This window comes from Gadus macrocephalus, chromosome 14 (assembly GCF_031168955.1).
Source record: "Gadus macrocephalus chromosome 14, ASM3116895v1".
In the NCBI taxonomy this organism is placed as follows: domain Eukaryota; kingdom Metazoa; phylum Chordata; class Actinopteri; order Gadiformes; family Gadidae; genus Gadus; species Gadus macrocephalus.
Window position 1 is genome coordinate 19,831,385 of NC_082395.1, and position 26,167 is coordinate 19,857,551.

At 47.9% G+C, this 26,167-nt stretch overlaps 1 protein-coding gene and 1 long non-coding RNA gene across 7 annotated transcripts in view; one reads left to right on the forward strand and one right to left on the reverse strand.

The window, feature by feature from the left end:
* Window positions 1–510: 510 nt before the first annotated feature.
* myo5aa (myosin VAa) overlaps window positions 511–26,167 on the reverse strand; it is a 54,788-nt gene continuing 29,131 nt past the window's right edge. For 2 of the 6 annotated variants that reach the window (XM_060070798.1, XM_060070797.1), the window contains 21 exons: window positions 25,883–26,039; window positions 24,476–24,715; window positions 23,193–23,441; window positions 21,108–21,201; window positions 20,159–20,307; window positions 19,471–19,608; window positions 18,843–18,977; window positions 18,165–18,221; window positions 17,185–17,412; window positions 14,684–14,784; window positions 12,184–12,382; window positions 11,657–11,728; window positions 10,949–11,042; window positions 10,034–10,183; window positions 8,554–8,708; window positions 7,795–7,884; window positions 7,481–7,631; window positions 6,557–6,839; window positions 5,922–6,096; window positions 4,719–4,799; window positions 511–4,155 (listed from right to left, as the gene is read on the reverse strand). In XM_060070798.1, coding sequence (XP_059926781.1) covers window positions 4,003–4,155; window positions 4,719–4,799; window positions 5,922–6,096; window positions 6,557–6,839; window positions 7,481–7,631; window positions 7,795–7,884; window positions 8,554–8,708; window positions 10,034–10,183; window positions 10,949–11,042; window positions 11,657–11,728; window positions 12,184–12,382; window positions 14,684–14,784; window positions 17,185–17,412; window positions 18,165–18,221; window positions 18,843–18,977; window positions 19,471–19,608; window positions 20,159–20,307; window positions 21,108–21,201; window positions 23,193–23,441; window positions 24,476–24,715; window positions 25,883–26,039 — 3,151 coding nt within the window. In that variant the 3' untranslated portion in view covers window positions 511–4,002. The remainder of the gene's footprint in view (window positions 4,156–4,718; window positions 4,800–5,921; window positions 6,097–6,556; window positions 6,840–7,480; window positions 7,632–7,794; window positions 7,885–8,553; window positions 8,709–10,033; window positions 10,184–10,948; window positions 11,043–11,656; window positions 11,729–12,183; window positions 12,383–14,683; window positions 14,785–17,184; window positions 17,413–18,164; window positions 18,222–18,842; window positions 18,978–19,470; window positions 19,609–20,158; window positions 20,308–21,107; window positions 21,202–23,192; window positions 23,442–24,475; window positions 24,716–25,882; window positions 26,040–26,167) is intronic. The other 4 variants (XM_060070800.1, XM_060070799.1, XM_060070802.1 and 1 more) reach the window with 3 other exon arrangements.
* Window positions 4,799–5,633, forward strand: LOC132471614 (uncharacterized). The gene is made up of 3 exons (XR_009528878.1): window positions 4,799–5,270; window positions 5,308–5,324; window positions 5,402–5,633. It is a non-coding gene; the product is annotated as an uncharacterized LOC132471614 (long non-coding RNA).

Below are 26,167 nucleotides of genomic sequence, written 5' to 3' on the forward strand. Positions count from 1 at the left end.
AAACCTGAATGACCCCCAGACCAGCAGGTGACCCCCAAGGACCCTAGCTGATCCCTGAATGACTCCCAGACCAGCAGGTGACCTCAAAAGATACGTGTTCACAATGGCTGGCCTTCATAATATCACTTGGTTGATAAAAAGGTATATTCATGGTTTAATAATTCAATACAATTATAATACTTAATAATTACATCCAAATCTCAGTATCCTGTTTACTGGAAAATATGAGTTATTTTATCATCATGCTCTGTTGGAGGCATGCACTCCCAATCATTATATTTTTTTATGCAGGCTTTGAATATTGATCCAAATCGATTATGCCAAATATAGCTGAATAAATATGAGGTTACCATAGACAACATATATATTCCTAGAATACAGTTGTCAAATTTTTTTATGACATTGGACTGAGGGAACATAACGAATTGGCAATTGTCAAATTACTTGCTAAGAAAACTGCTAAAGTTTAAAGCAACAAGGCTTCAGGATATCAATAATAAACAAGACATCTTCTCCTTGACAGTCAATGCTGAATTCATTTATTTAACTTTTACACATTTGACATTTTAAACGTATTCAAAGTTTCGTATTGGTGAAGACATTCACAAAGCACAGCTACCAGAGATTACAAACGGTCAAGTTTGTCAAATTTTTACACGGGTTTTGGCGTGAGACTAGGCGGGAGAGGGGACGACCGGTCTTAGCTGGTCTGCACCGGTACGGTACCAGGCAGCACAGATGAAGACAAGGATGTTCCCCAGCCGGGTGTCTGGGGATTTCAAAGTATCGGCGTGGAAGCTAGTGCTGATGATAACATGATCCTTCATCGTGTGTACTCCTCAATATACAGCAGTCTCTCCGTCGGGGAAAACTAAAAGTGAACGAGGGAACGGCCTGTAGAGTCAGACCCCGGGGGAAGCCCAGGTTAGGCGGGGTTGAGATGAGCCAGCTTGACAAAAGTCGGCGAACAGGGTTCTCCCTTTGAATCTAGGCCAGGTTTTCCACGTGGCCTAGCAATGCCCTTATGGGGGCGTCTGGCTGAAACAAAAGGGGGCCGTTCATAGTTCACTGTGTAACACGTAATAGGGAGCGGGGGGAGCTAAACTAGGGGAGGAGAGCCTCTTCGTAGCTCTGCAGGGAATGTGTTTGACGCTCTGCAATGAGGTGCGAGGACCTACGAAATAAAAAGGCTTAAGACAGCGTGGAATCTTTTTTTTCTTTTTTTACATGTGACCATTTGCATTGATAGGACGTTGTCTGCGATATTTTTTTAAAAAGTGCATTATGACCTACAGCATAACAAAGTAACATATCTAAAAACACGTAATGTTTGCACAAAGGACACCGAATCGAAAAAAACATGAACATTTCGCAGATATTCAAATCCATTTTACAGTGAAAACCAGCAACAAAAATACTGCATTGACAGAGACATGGAAAAAAAGCATTGCAAGTGATTCGTTGAAATCATTCAGATAGCAAATAATTCAGATAAGGCTTGCCCAAATCATGTACAGCTTAAATTGACGTACGAATCTTTTACAATTTCTGAACATTCATATGGTTAAATCGTTCATTAGCTCTACATTTCATCCAGTATGTAGAAACGTCTTCTCCATTTAAACAAAACCTGGAACTGCCTATTGTTCCTCAAAATATACATTTGCAAAAGGAAATGGCATTTTCACAAGCTCTGGTAAGATATGAGATATGACAGTATGTATTTATTTAAAAAAAAGAACATTAAAAAAAAAAAGAATCATAATTTCTAGCTCGTCCCTGTCTGAGCGAGAAGGGTCTCGTCTTGGCTTTTAATTGTATATTTCAGTTTGGTCAGATATCTTTCTCAGCACCCGTATTTCGACCAGCAGTCTCCAAATCAACCTTTGAGAGCTCCACTCAGAGCGAGGGAGCTCATTTTGGCTGGTGACTTTTTTGGGACCTGATGTGAGACACGCCTACCAAAATGAAATTATCTTGTAGAAGGGTGAGGTCAAAGGGCAATCAAGGTTCAAACTAATGTGTACAGGCATAATTGGTTTACGGTGAATACTACTGTTAGTGGGATGAATAAGGTAATGATATAGGAGACTAGAAGGCCTTCAACACAAGGGTCTAATTATCACAAAACAATGGGCAGACTTCATAAAACCCCTAATCTAGACAGTGTTTCTTCTCGTGTTCGCCATATTAAATCCTAGATAAATGAATACCAAATTAGGTTCTGAGTAACTAGCTGATATATTACTGTGTGTCGGTGGAAGTCATGCCAAGCAAAGGCCGGCTGAAAGCAGGCTAGCCAGATATCATGCTCATGTAATTGTGTTTCCACCAAGTAACAAGCTGTGAAGGTAGATGCTCCAGGACATGGTAGACAGTGAGACACCTTTGGTTTTCCATTGGAGAATAGACCAGAGTAAGAGGGGAACAGCATGGGAACTTAGCAGGTAAACAACTAAGTCCTGTCCTATAGGCCAGCTACCTTCAAAGCTAAACCACCTGTACCAAGCTAGCGTCACAGTCCTCCAAATACAAGGCAAGGGACTGGGTTGTTTCAACACAAAAAAAAATTAGTCAACTTGCAGAGAAATAAACAAAACCGTTTTGGGACATAAAAGCTGACTTTGTTCCTTTTTTGGCCACAGATTGGGAAGGCATGAGGGTCTTTACAGGTGGGTTTGAGGCAGGTAACGCAAGAGGTCCAAAACAGAGCGGTGATGGAATAAATAAAACACAAAGCAACATGAATGTAACAGTGGACATAAAACATGCAACAGTGGACGTGTCCAGAGGCGCTAGGACAACAAGCTCCTGAGGGAAGACCAATCTCACCGTCCGCAACAACAATAATAATACTGAAATAATTTATTTTGAGCTGGTCATAGTAAAATATATGTGTGTGTGTGTGTGTGTGTGTGTGTGTGTGTGTGTGTGTGTGTGTGTGTGTGTGTGTGTGTGTGTGTGTGTGTGTGTGTGTGTGTGTGGTACCGATAATACTCTAAATGTTACTTATCGTTATATAGTCAACTACATTAGTTAACAATATAAATACACTACATTAACTATAAAACAATATAGCTTGGATCTCAAAAAACTTGAAATTCAGTTTGTTGAGCTGGTCTGTGATCGTTTAGTTTGGGCTGATATGTTTTTATGTTACGGGTGTAGTGTTTACTCTTAAACAATGGCTCTCAACACAGAGATTCCTAATAAGCTCTGAAACCTTCAACACTCCTCATCCTTCCTAAAACGCACTCCGCAATACGCTACATCACGGCTCCAGTTGCTCTCCCAGAGGCGTGAGCTTCACGGGGCAAAGCTAACCAAGAGCTCTGCGCTAAGATACCAAAGCTAAACAACGACCAACAGCTAGTTTCAAAACCACATGTCAAATTATTAGTACACACTACGTACTAATGCTTAAGTTAATGCTGTCCGACATACAAGCAGCTATCGTGGGACTAGTGTAATATCCAACACGCATTCACATGAAAACCACGGGTTAGTGATACTCAATAAATAAATAGGACATCCTAGAATGATACATTTAATTAATGATATTTATAGATCTATATTTATATATGTATACTTTGTGTGTATATGTTTGTGTTTGTGTGTGTGCGTGTATTCATGAGTGTGTAATTGTCTGCATGTGTATGAGTATTATACAGATGCATTTGAGAAGATGGTGATTGTGCCAATGGGTGTTTCTAATATACGCTTGTGTGTTTATGTTTGCGTGTGTGTGTGTGTTTGTGTCTCAAGATGTGTGTTTGTGTGGAGAGGTGTGTGTGTGTGTGTGTATGCGATTGTATGGGTGTGCCCGCGCGCGTGTGTGTATGTCTCAAGGTGTGTGTGTGTGTGTGTATGTCTCAAGGTGTGTGTGTGTGTGTATGTCTCAAGGTGTGTGTGTGTGTGTGTGTGTGTGTGTGTGTGTGTGTGTGTGTGTGTGTGTGTGTGTGTGTGTGTGTGTGTGTGTGTGTGTGTGTGTGTGTCCTGGGTCTAGACCCGGACCAGGAAGCCCAGGTTGAGGGAGCTGGGGATCTGGATGGTCTCCAGGGCCAGGGCGGAGGGGTTGAAGGGGAAGGTCACCGGGTAGATGACCTTGGTGTCCATGAGCAGCTGGGGCGACTCGCAGCGGCCGCGCAAACGGGTCTGCGGGCGAGGACGAGGGTACAGGGAAATGACGAAGAATAGACGACGTACAGACGTCAATAAAGCAAGGCAGACCATGTCCTATCAGAGGCCACAGGACATCCATTTGTTCGTATTTTGAGGTGTTAAAGGTCCCATGACATGCCACCAGGTGTGAGTGCGATTAGCAGTTTCAAGCCGTTTTGAAAACCTTATGACATCCCAAGTGGGCGTGTCCACCTAGATGTCTGACGGATAGATTGAGCCACGTTTGCTACAGTCCACTGGGTAGGCTGGAAGACTGATCTATCCAGCACACATCTATGTGGATGTGTGATGTCATAAGGGGCAGATTTTCAAAACATCTTGTAACGGATAATCAAACTCACACCTGGTGGCATGTCATGGGACCTTTAACTAAGCCAAGCATTACAAACTATAAAACATACAACTTACACTATAAATACTATAGCATCAAACATAGAATACGGCCATGTACTAATCACTATGTAAAACCACTTAAAACGTCTAAGAATGATCCTAAAATAGATCTGTACAAAAGGGACGTGTGTGCGGTGAAGTACCTGGATGGTTCTGATGAAGGACACGGACACCCTCTCCTCGAACTCGTTGACCGGGGTGTACAGGTTCAGCACCTTCACGATCTGAGGAGAAAAGGTGGGGAGCGTCAGCGCCATTAGCATGTCGGGGAGGGCTCGGCTTCAATGGACAGTCCTGACTCTTAAGGTCCCTCTGCAGGGATCTGTTGTGACGCATTCAGACGTTTTCAGGCCAAAGTCAGAAGACTGCGTTCTTTGTGTGGCGGTCTATGTGTAGCTTTCTGTTTTTAGCATTCTGTGTTTAGCATTCTATGTGTAGCTTTCAGTTTTTGGCGTTCTGGGTTTAGCACCATGTGTGTAGCGCTCCGTGTGTAGCTGTGTAGCTGTTAGAGTTCTGTGTGTAGCGCTCTGTGTAGCGCTGTGTGTGTAGCTGTGTAGCTGTTAGAGTTCTGTGTGTAGCATGAGCTGTGTAGAGTGAGGTTTAGCATTCCGTGTGTAGCATAATGTGTGTAGTGTACAGGTGTGTAGCGTGAGGTGTGTAGCGTCATGTTTATAGCCTGAGGTGTGTCGCGTGAGGTGTGTAGCTCTGTCGCGTGTAGCTGTGTCGCGTGAGGTGTGTGGGTGTGTAGCGTGAGGTGTGTAGCGTCATGTTCAAATCATTCTGTGTGTAGTGTGAGGTGTGTAGGCGTGTAGCGCTCTGTGTGTAGTTGTGCAGCCTTCCGTGTGTAGCGGCATGTTTATAGCGTCCTGTGTGCAGCATAATATGTGCAACATGAGGTGTGTAGCGTTCCGTGTGTAGCGTCAGGTGTGTAGCGTTCTGTGTGTAGTTGTGCAGTGTTCTGTGTGTAGCGTTCTGTGGGCAGTTGTGTAGCGTTCTGTGTGTAGTTGTGCAGCGTTCTGTGTGTAGTTGTGTAGCGTTCTGTGTGTAGTTGTGTAGCGTTCTGTGGTTAGTTGTGCAGCGTTCTGTGTGTAGTTGTGTAGCGTTCTGTGTGTAGTTGTGCAGTGTTCTGTGTGTAGTTGTGCAGTGTTCTGTGTGTCGTTGTGCAGCGTTCTGTGTGTAGTTCTGTAGCGTTCTGTGTGTAGCGTTCTGTGTGTAGTTGTGTAGCGTTCTGTGAGTATCGTTCTGTGTGTAGTTGTGTAGCGTTCTGTGGGTAGTTGTGTAGCGTTCTGTGTGTAGTTGTGCAGCGTCCCGTGTGCGGCGGGGTACTGTGGTTGTGCGGGGGCTACCTGGGCGGTGGTGAGGGCGTGGCACATGGAGCAGATGGCCTCGGCGTCCTCGTCCGTCTTCTTCTTGACCTGCAGCAGCTGGGCGGCCTGGATCAGCGGCTCCAGGGTCTCCTTGGCCCCGCACACCATCAGGTTCTTGTCCCGCAGCCACTCCTCCAGCTGGCTCACGTTGTACCTGGACGGGGGCACACACACACACACACACACACACACACACACACACACACACACACACACACACACACACACACACACACAGAGACACAAACACACACACACACACACACACACAGACACACAGACACACACACACAGACACAGACACACACACAGACACACACACAGACACAGACACACACGCACAGACACAGACACACACGTTCCGTGAGGTATATTTGTATAATATTTGATGGATTTATCAACACCTCTCTATTGAAATCCTGTGTCTTGGGCGCCCCCCCTCCTCGCCCACATTAAGCGACAATAAGAGGCTGGCCAAAACTCAGACACACATACATACTAACCCAACACACAACACACTAAACTTCAAACACATGCACCCACATTAACCCCAACCCACCCACCCACCCACCCACCCACCCACCCCCCCTCCCCACACCACGCCCTCCCAGTACCTGATCTGCATGCCCTTGCTCCAGGAGCACATGTCCTTGCGCAGCAGCAGGTTGTTGAGGGTGACGGCGCCGATGATGTAGAACTGCTGCTTGACCACCTGCTTGATGAGCTCGGGGTCGGTGCCGTGCTGGCACATGGTGGAGTGGAAGGCGCCCAGCTGCCGCAGGATGGACTCCAGCGTGTACATGCCCTCGTCCGCGATGCTGGAGGTGCGCTTGCGGAGGCCGGTGGGCTTCACCCCCGACACGCCCTGGATGGTCTCGTGCTCCAGCATGCCGGACACTGGGGGGGGACGGGGGGGGGGACGGGGACGGATACAGACGGACAGACGCGGACGCACAACACGCAGACAGGCCGACAGACAGACTCACAAAGAAGCACAACACACACACGGACACACAGACAGACCAACAGACCGACAGACCAACGCACAACACACACACATACACACACTCGGACCGACACAAAACACACACACACACACACGGATGCACACAGATGCACAACACACACACACACACACACACACACACACAGATGTACAACACAAACACACAGATGCACAAAACAATACATACAGACATACGTTATTATCACATGTAAGCCTTTCTCTCTGAAGAAACAGTTTGTAATTAACAACTTTGAAATAACCCCTTAAATCTTTTTCTATTTTTTATAAAACATTTAATCTGTAAAGTATATCTTTTGATTAATCGCACAACCCTAGGTCAGACCAGGAATGGCATTATATGGTCTTTGACGGACCCTAACCTAAGTGAGACAAGATATTCCTCCAGCCTCTGGAAATATTGAAACCAAAATCTGTATCCATTCTGTGTTATGTGTAATTTATTTTTTGTTCGTCTGTATACGGTGTGTTATATTTGGACCTCAAGTCTCTCAATAAAGATAAGAATACTGACCGATCATGGCCTGTAGGATGTTCTCCATGCACTTGATGAGCTGCTGGTAGATCTGGATGGCCAGGTCGCTGATCACCTGTCGGTACTCGGCCAGGTCGAAGTTAGACAGGCAGTGTTCATTCTGCCTCGCGCTGTTGTGTTTCATGAAGACCTGGAGACAGACACACACACAGACAGACAGTCACATTAATGCAAAGTAGGGAGGTACTTCCTACAAACATGACAGAAGCACACGTTATTGTGGAGACTTTTGATGTGTGTGTGTGTGTGTGTGTGTGTGTGTGTGTGTGTGTGTGTGTGTGTGTGTGTGTCACCTCATCTCCGCTGTACTGTTTGAGGCAGTGCAGGAAGCGGCAGGTGTTGGCCAACCAGAAGGAAACCGTCTCAAAGTCATCGCCCCGTTTCTGAAGGACAAAGATTTAAGATTCAATACATAATACAGGATTTGTAGTGAAATGTTTGTGTGACATACTCGGTATTAACTGTGCTTAACAGAAAATGAATACAATACAATAGAATAAAAATAGAAATAGAATAAAATAAAACACGTTTTTACTGAAATCAAGAATATTATAAAAAACAGCAAAACACTGCGTTACCCAACGCCGGCAACCGCTGCTCGGGTCGTTCCATTTACCCTCAAACAAAGTCCAAAGTTCGAACCCACAGCCCTCACATCACAACCACAAATAACATCCACAATGCTGGGCATATTGATAACTATCAAGTGTATAAATTCACTCTTCATGATAGCAAATAAAATGCTGAAAGATCCCCTCTCATCCATCACTGACTGGCGCTACGTTAATTCAGGTCTTCATTTAATATATTTAGAAATCCTAATTGTAATATAATTAAATAGTTTATAGAAAAGACGGCAAGAAGGCCGTTTCACTCAGAATACAACAAAATGCACCAAACGATACCCAACACAACACACAGAAACACACCTACACAAACACACACCCACACACCCACAAACAACCTCCCCCCATACATACACCCAACCACAGCCACAACCCCCCCCACACACAACCACACCTACACACACCATCAGCCCCGCCCCCACCCACCTTGAGGATCTTCTTGATGCAGTTGATGGTGGAGGCCAGCAGCGTGCGGACCTTCTCGTCGTCGTTGACGTAGTCGGCGTGCCGCAGACACATGAACAGGATGTAGGCGGGCAGCCCTGGGATCAGGTTCACGGCCACGCCCCGCGGCTTCAGCTCTGGAGGCGGAGAGAGAACGGGTCAGAACCGGTCAGAGCCGGGTCAGCGTCTGCAGCACCTTGGTTACTGCCAGACCGAGCTCAAAAGAGGCGGGACCAACCGGCATTGTCAAAATGACGCTGTACGCAATTGGCTGCTTGCCTTTGCTTCCCTGTCGTCATTGTGTTAAACCGGCCAATAGCGCACCAGGGAGGAAAGCCAGCTTGGTGATTGGCTCCCGTAAAAGCGGACCGGAAGCAGGGAGAAATGTGTTGCTCCTCTCCAGACTATGCATTGGATTATGCATCAAAGTACCTCGGGCAGGAATTGAACCCGGGTCGCTCCGGTAAGGACTGGACCATAATGGTACATGCTCTACCCGGTAAACCACCGGGGCGCCCAAACAAAGATTAGGTTAACAATGTATATGACGTAACAGATGTATCAGAACGTATATAATACGTTCTGATACGTATTTCAGAACGTACCTATGTTGGTGGACGTTTATTCCACCACCAAATAGGAAAAAGCACTTGAACACATTACACCAATTCTTAAATCGTTACATTGGCTTCCTGTAGGTCAGAGAATTGATTTTAAAATCATGTAGCTAACCTATAAATCCCTACATGGTTTAGGCCCAAAATATTTAACTGATATGCTTCCACCGCATAAGCCTTCTAGACCACTAAGATCCTCTGAGACCAATCTGTTCATTATCCCCAGAGTAAACACGAAACATGGGAAAGCAAAGCAGGATTTAGTTACTATGCAACAAAAGCTGGAATAAACTCCCTGAGGATTTAAGACTTGCCCCAACTCTGAGCACCTTTAAAACAAGACTGAAGACTTTTATGTTTGCTTTAGCTTTCTGCTAAATCTTAAATACATTGCACTTTCTAAAAAGCTTTTTTAACTTTGCCTTTATTTTCTATTTTAATACCAAAAAGCCTTTTTAACTTTATATTTTACTCATTTCTTTGCATATGTTTTCTTATACTTATCTATTATTTTATTTTATGACAATGTTTATATGTGAAGCACTTTGAGTCTGCCTTGTGTATGAAAACTGCTATATAAATAAAGTTGCCTTGCCTTGATTCCACAATTGCCATTTTACTTCCAACTTACCTCATTTTTTTTGTCACTAGTTAGTGACACTAGTTTAAGAGAACCCTATCAAAGCTTTGCAGTAACATTTCTAATACCCCTTTCCGATTCCAATTCTGTGGCCCTATACATTTCCAACGTTTATCCTAAGAATATCTCCTCTTGACTATCTACGGATAAACCCCCAGGGTTCAGCATAACAGCGTGTGTTTATCGTAGCAGCGTGACCTCTGACCTAGGATGAGGTTCTTGACCAGCTTCAGCTCATCCTGCCTCTTGTACTCCAGCATTCCCTGGAAGTCCTTCTCCCTGCGGGGGATGCTGACTGCTCGGACCGGCTCATCCACCATCTGGCCTGGGGAGGTCTGGCCCTCTGTCTGCCCCACTGGACGGACACACAGACACACACACACACACACACACTTTATGTCTTCATGTGTTCATTTTCCTTTGGTTGTCAGAAATCATTTTGAGCAGCACACCAAATGTCTTTATATGTAGAAGGAACCCTGATCACCAAGAAGGGACCCCCTTTATTCCTAATCCCTACCGGACACAGGGAGACACAGGGGGAGACAGGGAGACACAGGGAGTCACAGGGAGACAGAGGGGGAGAAAAGGAGCAACAGGGAGACACAGGGAGGTACCGGGGGAGACAGGGAGAGAAAAGGAGACACAGGAAGACAGAGGGGGACACAGGGGGAGACAGGAAGTTAAAGAGAGACACACAGGGAGTGACAGAGAGACACACAGGGAGACACAGAGAGACACACAGGGAGACACACAGGGAGACACAGAGAGAAACACAGGGAGACACAGAGAGACACACAGGGAGACACAGAGAGACACACAGGGAGACAGAGAGACACACAGAGACACACAGGGAGACACAGAGAGACACACAGGGAGACACAGAGAGACACAGAGGGAGTGACAGAGAGACACACAGGGAGACACAGAGAGACACACAGGGAGAGACAGAGAGACACAGGGAGACACAGAGAGACACAGAGGGAGACACAGAGAGACACAGAGGGAGACACAGAGAGACACAGAGGGAGTGACAGAGAGACACACAGGGTGACACAGAGAGACACACAGGGAGAGACAGAGACACAGGGAGCACCAGGAGGGACGGAGAGAGACTCACCTCCCATCTCCCCGATCCGCTTGGAGTAAACCTTCAGCTGCTTCTTGAGCTTCCGGATGGTTTTATCCTGCTTCTCCAACTGCTCCATCAGATCCTGGGGGGGGTGGAGGAGGAAGGAGCGGGTGAAGGGAATACAACATGGATGGATAGAGATGGTGAACCACAAAATGATAAACAAACAAAATGAACGCAAGGAAAGAGCCAAGGGATGAATGGAGAGAGAGAGAGAGGAAGAAGAACGAGGAATTAATGACAAAGGGAAGGATTACAAAGAGCAAACAAGCAGCACAGATTCGTTGGGTTTGCTGCCCCCAGGTGGCCCGAGGAGGACACTGCAACACTTTCTGTTAGAAAGCTCCAATCGCTTTGTTTTGGTGATTTAAGGGTTTGTATTATCAAGAGAATAATGAAGCTGTTAAACTTCCTCATTATCTTTCTTAGGAAAATGTGCCTGTGATATACATAAATATATATACATAAATATATTTTGAACAAAGAAAGCATCATTGTTTTGATCAGGAGAGGATGGAGATGTGATCGCTCAGCCTGCTCTCTGTTAGGAGAAGAGAGGAGAAGAGGAGCAGCTTCAGCTGGGTTAGTAAACGCACGCGTTAGCTCCAACACACACACACACACACACACACACACACACATGCCACAGCACTCATTCTCAGCTGCAACTTTGGCACACTCTGATGCTCTACATACAACCATCCGTCGCAAAATGGTGACCCGCGCCTCTCGGGATGCTGTGGGGTCTTGGTTGTCGGTCAAGATCTCCTGTCAGGTGACATCATCCACGTTACACACGGCTAAGCTACCAATGGCTGTGTAGAGCGATGACTTGTTACAGATGATTTGACAGATGGCTAGGGATTAATGTACAGGTGGATATGTTAAGAGATACATGGATTTCTTTACAGGTGGATATTAGAGCGATACATGGATGTGTTAAAGTGGATATGTGAGAGGTACATGGATGTGATGCATGTGTACATGTGAGAGATGGATACATGGATGTTTGACAGATGAATACTCGCCAGATAAATGTGTTACAACGTACATGACGACTGTGATCATGAGGAGGATTTTGTTATACATCACACACGTAACTCTGGTTGGACCGAACGCTTCAACTTCCCTGCATTTGTTTAAAGCATGACTGTTGCCTGGAGGTTTCAATTGACGTACGTGCACCTGTACGTGAATGTGTGTACGTGTGTGCGTGTGCGTACCAGGTTCTCGTTGGTGAGCCTGGTGATCTCGTGCTGCAGGCTGGCTTCGATGCGAGCCTCCGGAGGCAGCTGCAGGTTCTGGGCCAGCAGCTGCTGCTGCCGGTTGTTTTCCTCCTTGACGTTCTGCAGCTCGCTGCGCAGCCCCTCCGTCTCGTTGTCATAGCTACGCCGCTGCGCCTGCAACTGGCTCTCCAGCAGCCTGCGACGGAGGGGAGGGAGAGCGGGAAAAGAAGAGGAAGGGGAGAGAGGAGAGAGTTGGTCAAGGTTAGGGAATGTTGAGTTTTCAGGGTGTGACAGAATGACTAAAAGAGACAAGTCAGGGGACTGCTACGAGTAAAGAAATGAAGGGAGAGAGGCTCGAGGGGAGACAACGTCTTCCACGGCCCACTGGACACTGGGGAGCTCTGCATCACGCTCTGCAGACACGGCTGACCCAACTCCCAGCCAATCAGGAGCTCTGCTGTCACTCCTCACCTTCCAAACAGACTCGTGTATATGGAGAAACACTGAGGGGAGCGATGCTGTATATGTGACTGATGAACTACAGAACCCGGATGGGACGAATAGTATTTACAATTAAATCGTAGACTGCTGATTCCTGTTGATCATCGTTTTTCTAAAATATGAAACGGAACGCTCGTTGTGAGACAGAAAGAGAGGAGAGAGTAAAACACAAGACAAAAAGACACTAAGTGCCTCTTAAGTGATCAAGTCGTGTGCTAAATAGGTGTATTCACTATGTTCTATGAAAGGTGCTTTTTAGGCTCTGGTGTATTGCTAACTCTGTGTGTGTGGAGGCTGGTCTGTTCCGGCTGCTAGCAGCACTGCATCAACGAGGATGCTCAGTTCATTAGGAGAACGGGAATTTTGTTCGCCGCTGTATTTGAAAAGGAAGCTCCTTATAAATATGAATAATACCATCATTAAATGACAACGTGATAACAACATATACACCCAGGAGGAAATGAGATTCAGATCAAAAGCAGGTCAACTAACGATTTGAGCGTTGGAGGAGTGGGGCATCAGCGTCTCATCAACACCCTGAAGCATGCGGGCTTCATTCCAAAGAGCCCATGCAGGGCTGCCCTCCGCAGGTAGACTGATAAACCAGCGCTGTCTCCCTATGGCACCTGCACTACTGCTGCATGCTACAGGGAAGCTCATCACGTTTCAGCCTGATGCATTACCCTTCTTGTTTTTTTAAAGGTTTTAACCTTTTTCATTGTAGAGTAAGTAAGACGGGAAGGTATGGGAGAGAGAGGGGAAGACATGCAGCAAAGGGCCACGGGCAGGAATCAAACCCGCGTCGCTGCGGTCAGGACCGGGCCTCAATGGCAGGCGCTCTACCCGATGAACCACCGGGCCCAGCCTGATGCATTACTCGTGCTGCAATTTAAAAATGCTAACACGTATCATTTTATAAATATCCAGACAGACAATCTAGCCATCCATCATCTCAGCTCCAAATATACTGTCATATTTAGCACCCACACAACCCAGGGGGCAAGGCCAAGTCTCGGTGATGCTTCAGCATGCTGTTAGCGCCGTTAGCCTAGCCACACAGGCTCCCCTAGCCTAGCACAACACTTTCCACATGCTGGCTAGCAATGCTAGCTAACTGCATGGCTAGCGGACTGTGCTAGCTAACTGACTGTGTTAGCGGGCAGCTCAACAACCGCAGCCGCCGTGCAGAACCGTTCCCGCTCAGCCAGGCCATGCACGGGCCGACTCGGTCTCTGGGCGGGGGCCTCGGTAGCGGCTGCTGCTGCTGATTGGTTACCTCAGCCTACTCAGGAGCTCATTGGCCTCCATCGGCCCACGCATGAACCTGGGGGATCTGCAGCACAGGGCAGAGACAGGGCTTCACCGACGCTCACAGACACACACACTGACACACGTTAGGTCATCACAGCCGAGACAGCACCACCAGAGCATATGAGACAGGTGACAGCAGGTTGCTTCTGGAGCGTCTGGCTCGGACCTCTAAGCTAAGGATAGCATAGATATATCAATACGGCCCTCAATGCTAAACCTAGCAGAGAGATAGCAGTTACACCCCCCCCCCCCCCCCCACCCCACAGTGATGAATATAGCATAGCTATAGCAGTATAGCCCTCTATGCTAAATAAAGCATAGCGATAGCAATATAGCCCTCTGTGATAAACTCAAGCAGAGCTATAGCAATACAGCCCTCTATGCTAAATAAAGCATAGCTTTAGCAGTATAGCCCAGAATTTTAAATATAGCAGAGCTATAGCATTAAAGCACTTGATGCTAAATATAGCATGCTAAATATACCTCTATTCTAAATATAGTGTAGCGATAGCCATATAGCCCTCTATGCTAAATAAAGTATGGCTATAGCAATATAGCCCGCTATGGTAACTAAAGCATAGCCATAGCAATGTTGCCCTCCTTGCTTGCTTTAGCATAACTATAGTAATAAATCCCTATGTAATAGGATGTAGTGGGCACAGCTGATAATACAGTACTACAGCACCTGTTCGTATCTTTGAGGCCAACGTAAGCCTGTTTGATTTCGTCAGTGTCTTTCAGCTTGGACACATCCACCACATGGTGAGTAGGTTCTGTCATGGTCTCCTAGAGAGGGAGGGATAGGGGAGAGAAAGAGAGGAGAGGGAGGGAAAAAAACAAACATGAAATCAGGAAATGATGAGTGCCAACCAGAGGTGTTTGAGAGGACCATTGATGGGTCATATTTACGACTACTGCATAGCCGCAAGGAACGCCAACGTAGAGCAGGCGGGTTTATAATGCAGTACAAACATGCCATCAACAACTCACACAAATACTACGACTAATGTTGGATAAACGCATAAATCGGATACATGCATAGCCTTAAAAAAAGCCAGATTTGTTCCTTCTACAAAATGACCAAAGAAATATTGGTTAAACGCATATTACTCGACGGCATAAACCGGCTGAGGGCGTACTCATCTTCATCTTACATTTTGCTTAATTTTTTAACTATTTAACTATTTATTAGTATTTAGTATTTAGTATTTTTACTTATCCATTTACTTTACATTGTATTGTTGCTGCTATGTGGCTGTTTTTCATCTTGTGTACAATAAGAATGTATTAATATATGCGACTGATTCTGATTCATCGCAAAACCTCTAGAATCATCGCTTTATTGCGTACTTCAGTGCTTCTAGAACAAAGAGAACAACGACCCGCCGGCTCCACGCGGAACTCCAACTCAGAGCGGGTTCACTCTTCTAACAATTACACTTACTTCAAAAGTAGACAAAAGTGCCTGCCTACGCAGTAGCCCTGCTTTGAAACAAGTGCCTTATCGACTGGGTTTGTTCCCATATCTTCGTGGAACTGCCTTTATATTGCTCTTACACGCACACAAGCCTGACGACGTATTCAAACTGAAGGATATAATTATTTAACCAACGTCTGTAAAAATTCCCCACGTGGTTATATAACAGCTCGGTAAAAGCAAAAGAAACAAATGCTCAGGGAATAAATCAAAGTATTACGAAGCAAGAAGTGTAAAAATTGTTTTTTCTAAATTCGGATAATCGAATATGTCAGATAATCTCAAACACACATTTCGGTGGAAAATGCCATGAACAGAGCTTTTCCTGATGTTTATCAATGGAAACATGCTCATTATTATGCATGTCTCAATGCACTTATGTGAACATCCAGCATACAGTCTATACACACTCTGCTGTCTGCAGGCAGTTTAATCTCTCCCATGACTGTAACATTAACCATCTTATGCTTCCTTTACCAATGCATTATCAATGCTAATGCACGTGTTAAACTCTACCGACGTGTTCAAAAGGGCCGGGTCACATCTCCGGTTGAAATAAAGGTGATCTAAGAGGATGTATTCCTGTATTACATCCATGATGAAACCATACCGGTTTGAGTGGGATTATAAACTACTCCCAAGACTTCACCTTTGCTAATAAAATAATTAGTGTAAAGCAATTTAAATCATGTCACTTAACTATCAGTATCCTTACAACAACATGTAAGCTTTCAAATTCACCCTGGAAAAAAAACCACACCAAAACTATCCGTAGTTTTACACCCAAACTACGTTGGATTTCGCTCTGGTATCTTTAATCCCTCAATAAAGAGGAAGAAAAACGTTTTACTATCGACTATGCTCGAGGGTCAAAGGACTGCAGTTTAACCGGCGAGCTCGTAGCTAATATCCAACACACTACCTTAGCAAGAGGGAGCACAGGCAGTGATGGGACATGTGTGATGGCTGTGGGGAGGCGTACCTTCTCATCCTGACGGGATGCGTGGCAGGAGAGAGAGAGCGGGAGGGAGTGAGAGGGAGAGTGGAGACAAGACAAAAAAAAAGATGGGAAACAGAAACACAGAGGGCTTTGCACATTTGACCTTTCACATCACATGTGCAGAGAGGGAAGTAGTTAGACTACCGAGCTACTTTTCACTTCCCTTAATTTATCTTGGGTTAGGAGAAGAAGTACTTAGTGTAGTAGTTACACTAAAAAGTAAATTCTGCCCAAAAATTTACCAATCAACCAAGTTAACTAAAATCGTTGTCAATATCAAGTCTAAGTACTTTCTAGTCTACAGCAGGGGCAGATGTGAAGGGGCCAGTGTCCAACCCGGGACACCAGCTTCATGAAATCCTCTGTCTACTGTATCACCACACCATATTAAAACAAGGAGGAGAAACAAGGAAGTGACATAAGGAGGTGAGGCAAGGAACCGACGCAAGGAACATGCACAAGTCGCTAAAACAAGGAGCTAGGAGCTAGAACAAGGAGCTAGGAGCTAAAACAAGGAGCTAGGAGCTAGAACAAGGAGCTAGGTGCTAGAACAAGGAGCTAGGAGCTAGAACAAGGAGCTAGGAGCTAAAACAAGGAGCTAAAACAAGGAGCTAGGAGCTAGAACAAGGAGCTAGGAGCTAGAACAAGGAGCTAGGAGCTGGAACAAGGAGCTCGGAGCTGGAACAAGGAGGAGGCACCATGTAGGTACCTTGTGATGCGTGGCCTCCTTCTGGCTGACCAGCTGGGAGCGCAGGATCAGCACCTCCTCCTTACGGACGTCCAGCTCCTCGGAGGAGGAGTTGAGCTGATCCAGAAGCACCTTGTAGGCCGGGGAGCCCGGGGCCCCGGCCCCCGTGGCCTGGTTACCCAGGAGGCTCTGCCTCATCTCCGCCAGGTTGTGCTTCAGCTTCTTGTTCTCCGACTCTAGCTCCTGGCGCTGAGGAGGAGGAGGAGGAGGAGGAGGAGGAGGAACAGCAGGGGCATGAGGAGGACGAGAAACAGAAGGAGCATTGAGAGGAGGAGGAGGAGGGGGAGGACGAGGAGAAACAGAAGGAGGAGGAGGAGGAGAAACAGAAGGAGGAGGAACAGAAGGAGGAGGAGCATGAGGAGGAGGAGGAGCATGAGGAACAGCAGGGGCATGAGGAGGAGGAGAAACAGAAGGAGCATTGAGAGGAGGAGGAGGAAGAACAGCAGGATAAGGAGGAGCATGAGGAGGAGGAGGAGGAGGAGGAGGAGGAGGAGGAGATGGTTGAATGGAAGGTCATCATATCCTCTTTAACCAGAGAAAATCTGTTTTTTCAAAGGTGCCCTGGCAAAGGCAGCTAGCATCAGCCAACAACAATGTCTCAGAATCACCGTAATTAAGGAACACTTTTTTAAATATTATATAAAATCACAGCTAACAGTAATATAAAGGCTTTTAAACGTATTGGTGACATGCAGGCAACTCATCGGAGATCCCTGGGGCAAAGCCGAGGTATAAAATCACACATCGACGTGGTTGCTGTGTGGAGTCTGTTCAGCAGAACATTGGGCAAGGGGAGACAAAGGTCGACACCACAAGCATAATCCCATGTGATGGGATACTGCTATGTAATCATGCCCGTGTGTCCCACTCAGTGCTCGGTTTCCCCTCCAGCTCCATGTCCCCCCCCATTGGCTGAACTCTGAGCTTGTTCCTCGTCTCACCTTAAGGGATTCGTACTCCAGCTCGGCTCCGCGAGCCTTCTTATGCTCCACGTCGTCCTGGAAAGGGGAAGAACAAAATGGACCTACGTGCATGAGGAACTTTCTCTTCTAAAGAGTATCAGCACTGCTTATAAATCAATATCGAGATTTTTCAGAGCATGACTCCCATCCTAGAATTGTTGTGCAAGTTTGATTCTGTCCAGGCTCTGAACGTGGATCCAGCCCAGTACTGCAGTAGTACTGTGTGCCAGTACACATTTAATGCACATATCGAGTTTGATATTGCAGTAAAAGTGTGTATCACTCGAGTATGGTACTGCATTACTAATGTGTAGTCTGTGTTGTAGTGTGAAGCTGTCCTGTTACATGGTACTCTGCATTGCCAGTGTGCATATTAGTGTGTATCTGTCCTGGTTCATGGTACACTGCAGTACCAGTGTGTATCTGTCCTGGTCCTTGGTACTTTGCAGTACTAGTGTCTGTGTACTTGTGTGTATCTGTCCTGGTACATGGTACTCTGCAGTACCAGTGTGTACCAGTGGGAGTACTAGTGTGCAGTTGTCCCGTTCCATGGTACTCTGCAGTACCAGTGTGTGTACCAGTGGGAGAACCAGTATGTACTTGTCCTGTTCCAAGGTACTCTCCAGTGGCGGTGTGTTTAGCAGTGAGTGTCCGTACCCGGGCTCTAGCCCGCTGGAACAGCTCCTCCTTGTTCTCCAGCTCGTCGCGGAGCTGCTGCTTGTCCTGCTCCAGCTCCCCCAGGCGCTTCTGCAGCTTCAGGGTCAGGTTGGTGTCCATGCCACGGCCCGAGTCCTGGACACCGGTAGCAGACACGCATCATCAAACACAGCCCACTAGATGCACAACGGTCTTCATTGATATGCATTTATTTTATGATTTTTTCTTTGGGAATTCACAATGTTATTTTAAAAGGTGACGTATCATAGAGTGGGATTAGCTGTTACAAGCCGCTTTTGAAAATCTGCCTCTTCTGACAGATGAGCAACGTTTTCTACAGTCCACTGGGTAGGCTGGTAGACTGATCTATCAAGCACACATCTAGGTGGACACACCCACTTGTCATGTCAGAAGAGGAAGATTTTCAAAAACAACTTGTAACGGCTAATCACACTCACACCTGTTGGTATGATATGTCAGGTATGATGGTCGAAGCTTATTTGAACCGCCTGTGGTCGACAACCACAGCCCACATGGTTCAAACAAGCTTCAGCCAATCGGAAGGGACCTGTGACGTTCCAGCATCCACCTTCACCAGCGTGTACCACGTGACCCCGCCCACTCCTACCATGTGAGCCCGCCCGCCGTCTACCTCCGAGACGCGGGATCCTTCGTCCGCCTCGGCGTACTCGGAGTTGTAGGTGTACTCTGATTCGTTGCTGCTGTGGGTGGAGTCTGTTCTTCTGTGGCCGGGCCTGCCGGTGTTCTGAAAGGGGGAGGAGCCAAAAAAAGTGACCAATCGATGTCAGGTCCTCCGAATGCAGTCACTCATGACGTAAACGTGTGACCTATAACCTTTATATATATATTGTGTCTTTACTCTTGTGTGGTATAAATTAAGGTTTAGCTATTTATTCAACCACAAATACTAAATACCACAGCTTGGTGTAGATATTTGCCTCTGATTGGCTGTTCGCTGATTGGCTGTCCACTGATTGGCTGTCCACTGATTGGCTGTCCACTGACCCTTTTATTGATGGCCTTTAGCCGATCTTACTGAGGAGGGAGACGACTCCTCCTCACCCTTATGATGAGGGCCACCTCCTCCTCCCCCTTATGATGAGGGCCACCTCCTCCTCCCCCTTATGATGAGGGCCACCTCCTCCTCACCCTTATGATGAGGGGGCCACCTCCTCCTCCCCCTTATGATGAGGGCCACCCCCTCCTCCCCCTTATGATGAGGGCCACCCCCTCCTCCCCCTGATGATGAGGGCCACCCCCTCCTCCCCCTGATGATGAGGGGGTCCTCCCCTTACCGAGGACAGAGCCATCTCCTCCTTGAGGTCGTCGTGCTTCTCCTCGAGGCGCAGGTGCTCCGTCAGGAGGTTCTGGTAGCGGGAGCGCTCCTCGTTCAGGTCCGTCTCCAGCTGCTGCGTCTCCTCCGCTATCGCTCGCGCCATTTGCTCTGCAGGAGGACAAAGACGAGCATGAGAAGCCCCGCAGGACGGGACGGGAACAGGAGGTCAACGCGGCCTGAAAAGGACCGACTGACTCGAGAGATTCTGCCGGTCCCGCAGGGTTGAGGGCTGATTATGGCTCCACGTCGACGCACCGCAAAAGGGGCTTACGGACCCGTTAGGTCCTTGCTGACCCTCCTGGCGTCCACCGTAAGGGCCTGACTCAAGCGCCTCCCAAAAAATTGTAAACCTTGCGACGAAGCGGCAGAGGCTGTGATTGGTCCACTCACTGACACCAGACGCAGAACCAAAACGGGTTCAAGTCTGCGTCGAAGCGACTGCGTGGTCATTGCGTTGCGTCGACGTGGAACCATACCTGAGCCTTTAGAGTACAACAGAGCCTAGGACCCGACCGGTCACTGCATCGGATCACACTACGAGAACGCTGCTTCTCGACCGGGAGTCGATAGGAGTCAGTGAAAGGTAAAATAACAAGCTAAAGTTAGACCGTTGAGCATGCTCAGAAAAAATGGCTATAAGTCCGGACCATAACATTGCCTCTTCTTATGCAATTTGAGAATACTGCTGATGTCAAGCCATTCGTACAAACCATCTATACGGAGGGCTCCTGTTCTGACGGTACGGTTTATGATGTACTAGGGGGTTTGGAAGACAACCGCCAGTGCTGCTGGCCCCCTGCGCAATGCAGTGGGCCAACCAATCGGCCGCTTCCGGAGGAAATTCCCCCCGCATCAGCGTTGTAACGATTGCTCTGATTGGGCAAATTTGTTCAATGGTGCCAAGTTACCCGTCATCTGTTGACGCTGTTCCTGAATCATCCTGTTCAAGTCGTCCTTCTCCGACTTCAGCAATCCATTCTGAGACTTCAGCTCGGAGACCATCTGAGCATGCACACGCACACGCACACACACACACACACACACACACACACACACACACAAAATCAAAGGCATTATGAGTTAAGGGGAGGAAGGAACAACATGGATGTTGAATTAGGCAGTAGGACCTATTAGATATCAAATCCAGGAAATGAAAGAGACTAAAGTATTCCAGCAATGGAATTTATGGACAGATGCTATTGCAAGTGTATGCAAGTGTGAGGTGGAAGGGGTGGGCCCGCTTAATAACCTTCACATAGCCTAGAGTCCCAAGAACCACTTAAGTCATTGACTTAGATATTATAATACCCTAAAACAGCACAGAGAGAAGGTGTTACGGTAGGGTTGCATGTGCTTAGGGTTTGGGTCAGTACTGACGTCACACAGAGGGGGCGCTGTTGAGGTGCTCATCACAGTTAAGTAGCAATAGCTGTGTAGGCAAGAGACTCAGGGTTGTGACACTGAGTGGAGGGGCTGGAAATTAGAGTCGGGGTGAAAGAGAGTGACCTGATGGACACACATTGCTCGGCGACTTCAATGAGAGAACACTTTTGGGATATATACACGGTGAACGAAAAGACTGATCAACGCACGAGCTGTTCCCCTACGGTGGCTGTGGACCTGTGTACCTCGCACCTAACCCCCTAGATAGGTTAGAGACTACACTCACCCAGGGAACGATTAGGAACAATAACTCAAGTTCAGCACACCACGTGGGGACACACTTAGGTTACGGACTGGCTACCCAGGTTAACAGCGAGCTCGGTAGGTCAGATATTAACAGAAGGGTTGTGAAAATACTACTTCTCCCTTGTGGATATACTATTTATTTGGAACCTCACTTGTATTCACAAACAAATACAGAAGAAGACCGACGCTTTCTCTAGGACACTGCTCTACTGTACTCATCCATCTCGTCTACTCACGCACCAAGAGCACTACTGTGTGCGCGCGGCTCCACTACTCTAGCTAGCTCCCTAAGCTCACCTGAACCAGGGCAACACGGGCCCCTGTGGGGCCCACGGCGGGCCCCTGAGCCCCAGCGTCTCCCTGGCTCCCGGTTCAGGGGAACAGCTGTTGTCGCCTGGTGTAAGAGTGTATGGTAAGAGGCTCGAGTCTGTATCTAGGAGGAGCTGAGGGATGTGATGCTCTGGATTTAGCCTCAGGAAGAGTAGTGTCTGGGGGTTAAGGGTTCACGCTAGGCTAACTGGCTAGCTTGTCTGGGACTCCAAAAGGGGGGACTTACATGGGAGCCATTTTAGAGATGAGAGGGTGAGGGAGAGAGGATTTAGAGGAAGGACACCACCGTGGAAGGGGAAACTAGCTCTGCTGATGTGGCTGTCAGCTCAGGGAGGGTCTTATGAACCTAAGAGCACCGAGAGGGGTCATCCAAGGACTGTACCATTCAGAGAAAGGAGGGAACGGCTGACTGGGTTGCACGTCAAACGTAACAAGAACACAGACTAATCCAAATCATTTTGAGGAGAATCGAAGGTCAATTGCATCACAATGTGAAGAAATCAATATTTTAAATGTGAGAATATATTGTTACAGTCTTATATCCAATATCATACCGGCAATGATGTCTTGTGGTATTAAGAGAATATATATGAATATATAAGGTCAATGTTATACCACCAGGTGTGAGTGTGATTGGCCGTTACAAGCCGTTTCGAAAATCTGCCTCTTCTGACATCACAAGTGGGCATGTCCACCTAGATGTGTGCTGGATAGATCAGTCTACCCGCCTACCAATAGGACTGTTGCAAACGTCGCTCATCTATTCGTCACACATCTAGGTGGATACGCCCACTATTTTCAAAACAGCTTGTAACGGCCAATCACACTCGCACCCGGTGGTATAATGTTTCACCTTTAAACATCTAATATTTATGTCATTATATATGTTATAACTAATTAACAACTGCCCATCTCGCTGCGGGTGTTGGCAGAGATGAGCCGGAGATGGATCCGATTGGCTGCCGAGCGCTCACCTTCTCCATCTCGTCGCGGTACTTGGTGGCCCAGTCCTCGATGGTCTTCTTCTCCTTCTGCGTGGTGGCCAGCTCCTTCTTTAGCCTCTCCAGCTCCCCCTGCAGGCTGTTGGCCCGGTTGGCGTTGTTGCGCGCGTCCTCCTCGACGCCGCGGAGCCGCGTCACCTCGACGCGCATGCGCTCGCTGTCCGCCGCGTGGCCCGCCTCCAGCGTCGCCAGCTTGTCCACGGTGGCCCGGTGGTTGTTGTTCTGGGGAGGAAGAGGGGGAGGAGGAAGAGGAGTGAGAGAACGCTCGTCATAAAGACTAGCAGGGTCAGCTAATCAGCCTTGCTTTTGTAATGGTAAATGGACTGCATAGAGTGGCAAAGTCACGCCCCTTCTGGTAGACCCACATGGGACCTATGAGATCGAAAAATATGAATGGGTTTCAGTGGAGAGAATCATGTGGATTTAAATGATAATTTTTCATGCCAAGAGTTTGACCGTTTATTGTGCAATTGTTAAGTTAAAGGCTGTAGATAAAACACAATGAGAAAGACTACACGTCTCATATGTGCCGTCACGCTCCCTGCGACTGGCGTGGACAAGATGACAATCTCCCCATCGGCATAACTGAAACTCTTAACATGCCCCGACTTCTAATGGTTTTCCCCTCTTTAGATGCGGTTATCCTAAGGCCTCACACAAAACCTAACATTATCAAACTTCATCGCAATTTTTTTTTCTTAGCATGAAAAATTATCCTTTTAAATCCGCAAACAACATGTGTGTAATCCAGGGCATATAAAGACTTGAACCAGAAAATAATTACTTTCTCTCTCCATTGAAACCCATTCATATTTTTCGATCTCATAGGCCCTATGGGCTCTACCGGAAGGGGCGTGACTTCGCCACTCTATTTATATATATGTGTGCTTTACAAAATTGCCTGACATTCACCCATTCATTCACCCATTCATTCAACCATCCACACACCAACGGCGGAGTCAAGCATGCAGGGCGACAGCCAGCTCGTCGAGAGGGATTATTCAGGGAGATTATTTTGATATTCATGAACACCCAAATACTGTCCGTCAATGCTCTAAATGTGTATCCTGGTCTGTGTAATGTGTACATTGTGTGTACTAGTGTGTGGCTTTTCTGGTACTCTGCCGTACCAGTGTGTCTCTTGCTGGCCTGGTACATGGCACTCTGCACAGACTGGAGGTCGTGCGGCCGTGAGTGGAACCCATGCCTCCCTCAACCCCCGTCCCCCCCCCCCCCGTCCCACGGCCGCTCCTCACCTGCTCGTCGATGCGGCGCTGCAGCTGCATGATCTTGTTCTCCATGCCGATGTTGAGCTTCTTGAAGTGCTCCACGGAGCGCGCCTCGATCTTCAGCTTCTTCAGCTCCCAGCGGGCGCGCATCCGGCGCAGGCAGCACTGCAGGTACACGATGGCCCGCAGGCAGCGCTTGAAGCGGCGGCGCGCCAACAGGCCGCGGGCGTGCTTCTGGATCACCACCGCCTTGCTCTCCCGTAGCAGCTGGCAGAGGGACGGGGAGAGGGGGACGGCGGGAGGGAGGGAGGGAGGGAGGGAGGGAGGGAGGGAGGGAGGGAGGGAGGGAGGGAGGGAGGGAGGGAGTGGGGGAGGCATGTGTTAGTGTGTGTGTGTGTGAGTGAGTGAGTGTCTGTGTTATAGTGAGAGACGTTAAAGCCGTCTACCCCACCGCACCGTCCGTCAACGGATGACGGAAGGCGTGGCTGACGGAGGGGGGAGTGGTCTTTGGAGAGGCATACGTCAGCCAAGCACCGAGCATAAGCGATCTGATTGGATGACGGATCCGTCGCTGCCGGAAAAGTTGAAAAATGTTCTACTTTCGACGGAGCCGACAGATCCAACGGAACGGATGGACCCACAATGCATTGCGGCTCCGCCCTAATCAAAGTCAATGGGGTCCGTCCGTTGACGGATGCAGTGGGCAAGAGGGGTAGGTGTTGCATGTGTTCGTGAGTGTAAGTGTCTGTGTGTGAGAGAGTCCTGTGTGCTTGTGAATGAGTGAGTGAGTCAGTGTCTGTGTGTGATTAGTGAGTATTTTATGCGTGTGTGAATGAGTATATGAGACGTGTGTGTCTGAGTGAGTGTCTGTGTGTGTGTGATTCTTTTGTGTGTGTGTGAATAAGTATAGGAGTCTTGTGTGTGTGAGTGAGTGAGGTAGTACGTGCGCATGTACTACCTCACGATCCGTCGCTGCCGGAAAAGTTGAAAAATGTTCTACTTTCGACGGAGCCGACAGATCCAACGGAACGGATGGACCCACAATGCATTGCGGCTCCGCCCTAATCAAAGTCAATGGGGTCCGTCCGTTGACGGATGCAGTGGGCAAGAGGGGTAGGTGTTGCATGTGTTCGTGAGTGTAAGTGTCTGTGTGTGAGAGAGTCCTGTGTGCTTGTGAATGAGTGAGTGAGTCAGTGTCTGTGTGTGATTAGTGAGTATTTTATGCGTGTGTGAATGAGTATATGAGACGTGTGTGTCTGAGTGAGTGTCTGTGTGTGTGTGATTCTTTTGTGTGTGTGTGAATAAGTATAGGAGTCTTGTGTGTGTGAGTGAGTGAGGTAGTACGTGCGCATGTGTTAGTGTGTGTGTGTGTGTGTGTGTGTGTGTGTGTGTGTGTGTGTGTGTGTGTGTGTGTGTGTGTGTGTTAGGTCCTACCGCTCGGTACTTCTGCCGGGCCATGTAGGCCCTCAGGATGGTCTGCATGGCCAGGGCGGCGGCCTGCTTCTGTCTGTAGCGCCGGCGGGCCACACACATCCTCTGGTACTTCTGGATGGTGGTGGCTGCCGAGGTGCGACGCATGAACTTGGCCAGGCTGGGGAGAGGGGAGGGGGGAGGGGAGGAGGGGGGAGGAGAGAGAGGAGGAGAGGGGAGGGGAGAGAGGTGAGGAGAGAGAAGGGGGAGGGGAGAGAGGTGAGGAGAGGAGAGAGAAGGGGGGAGGGG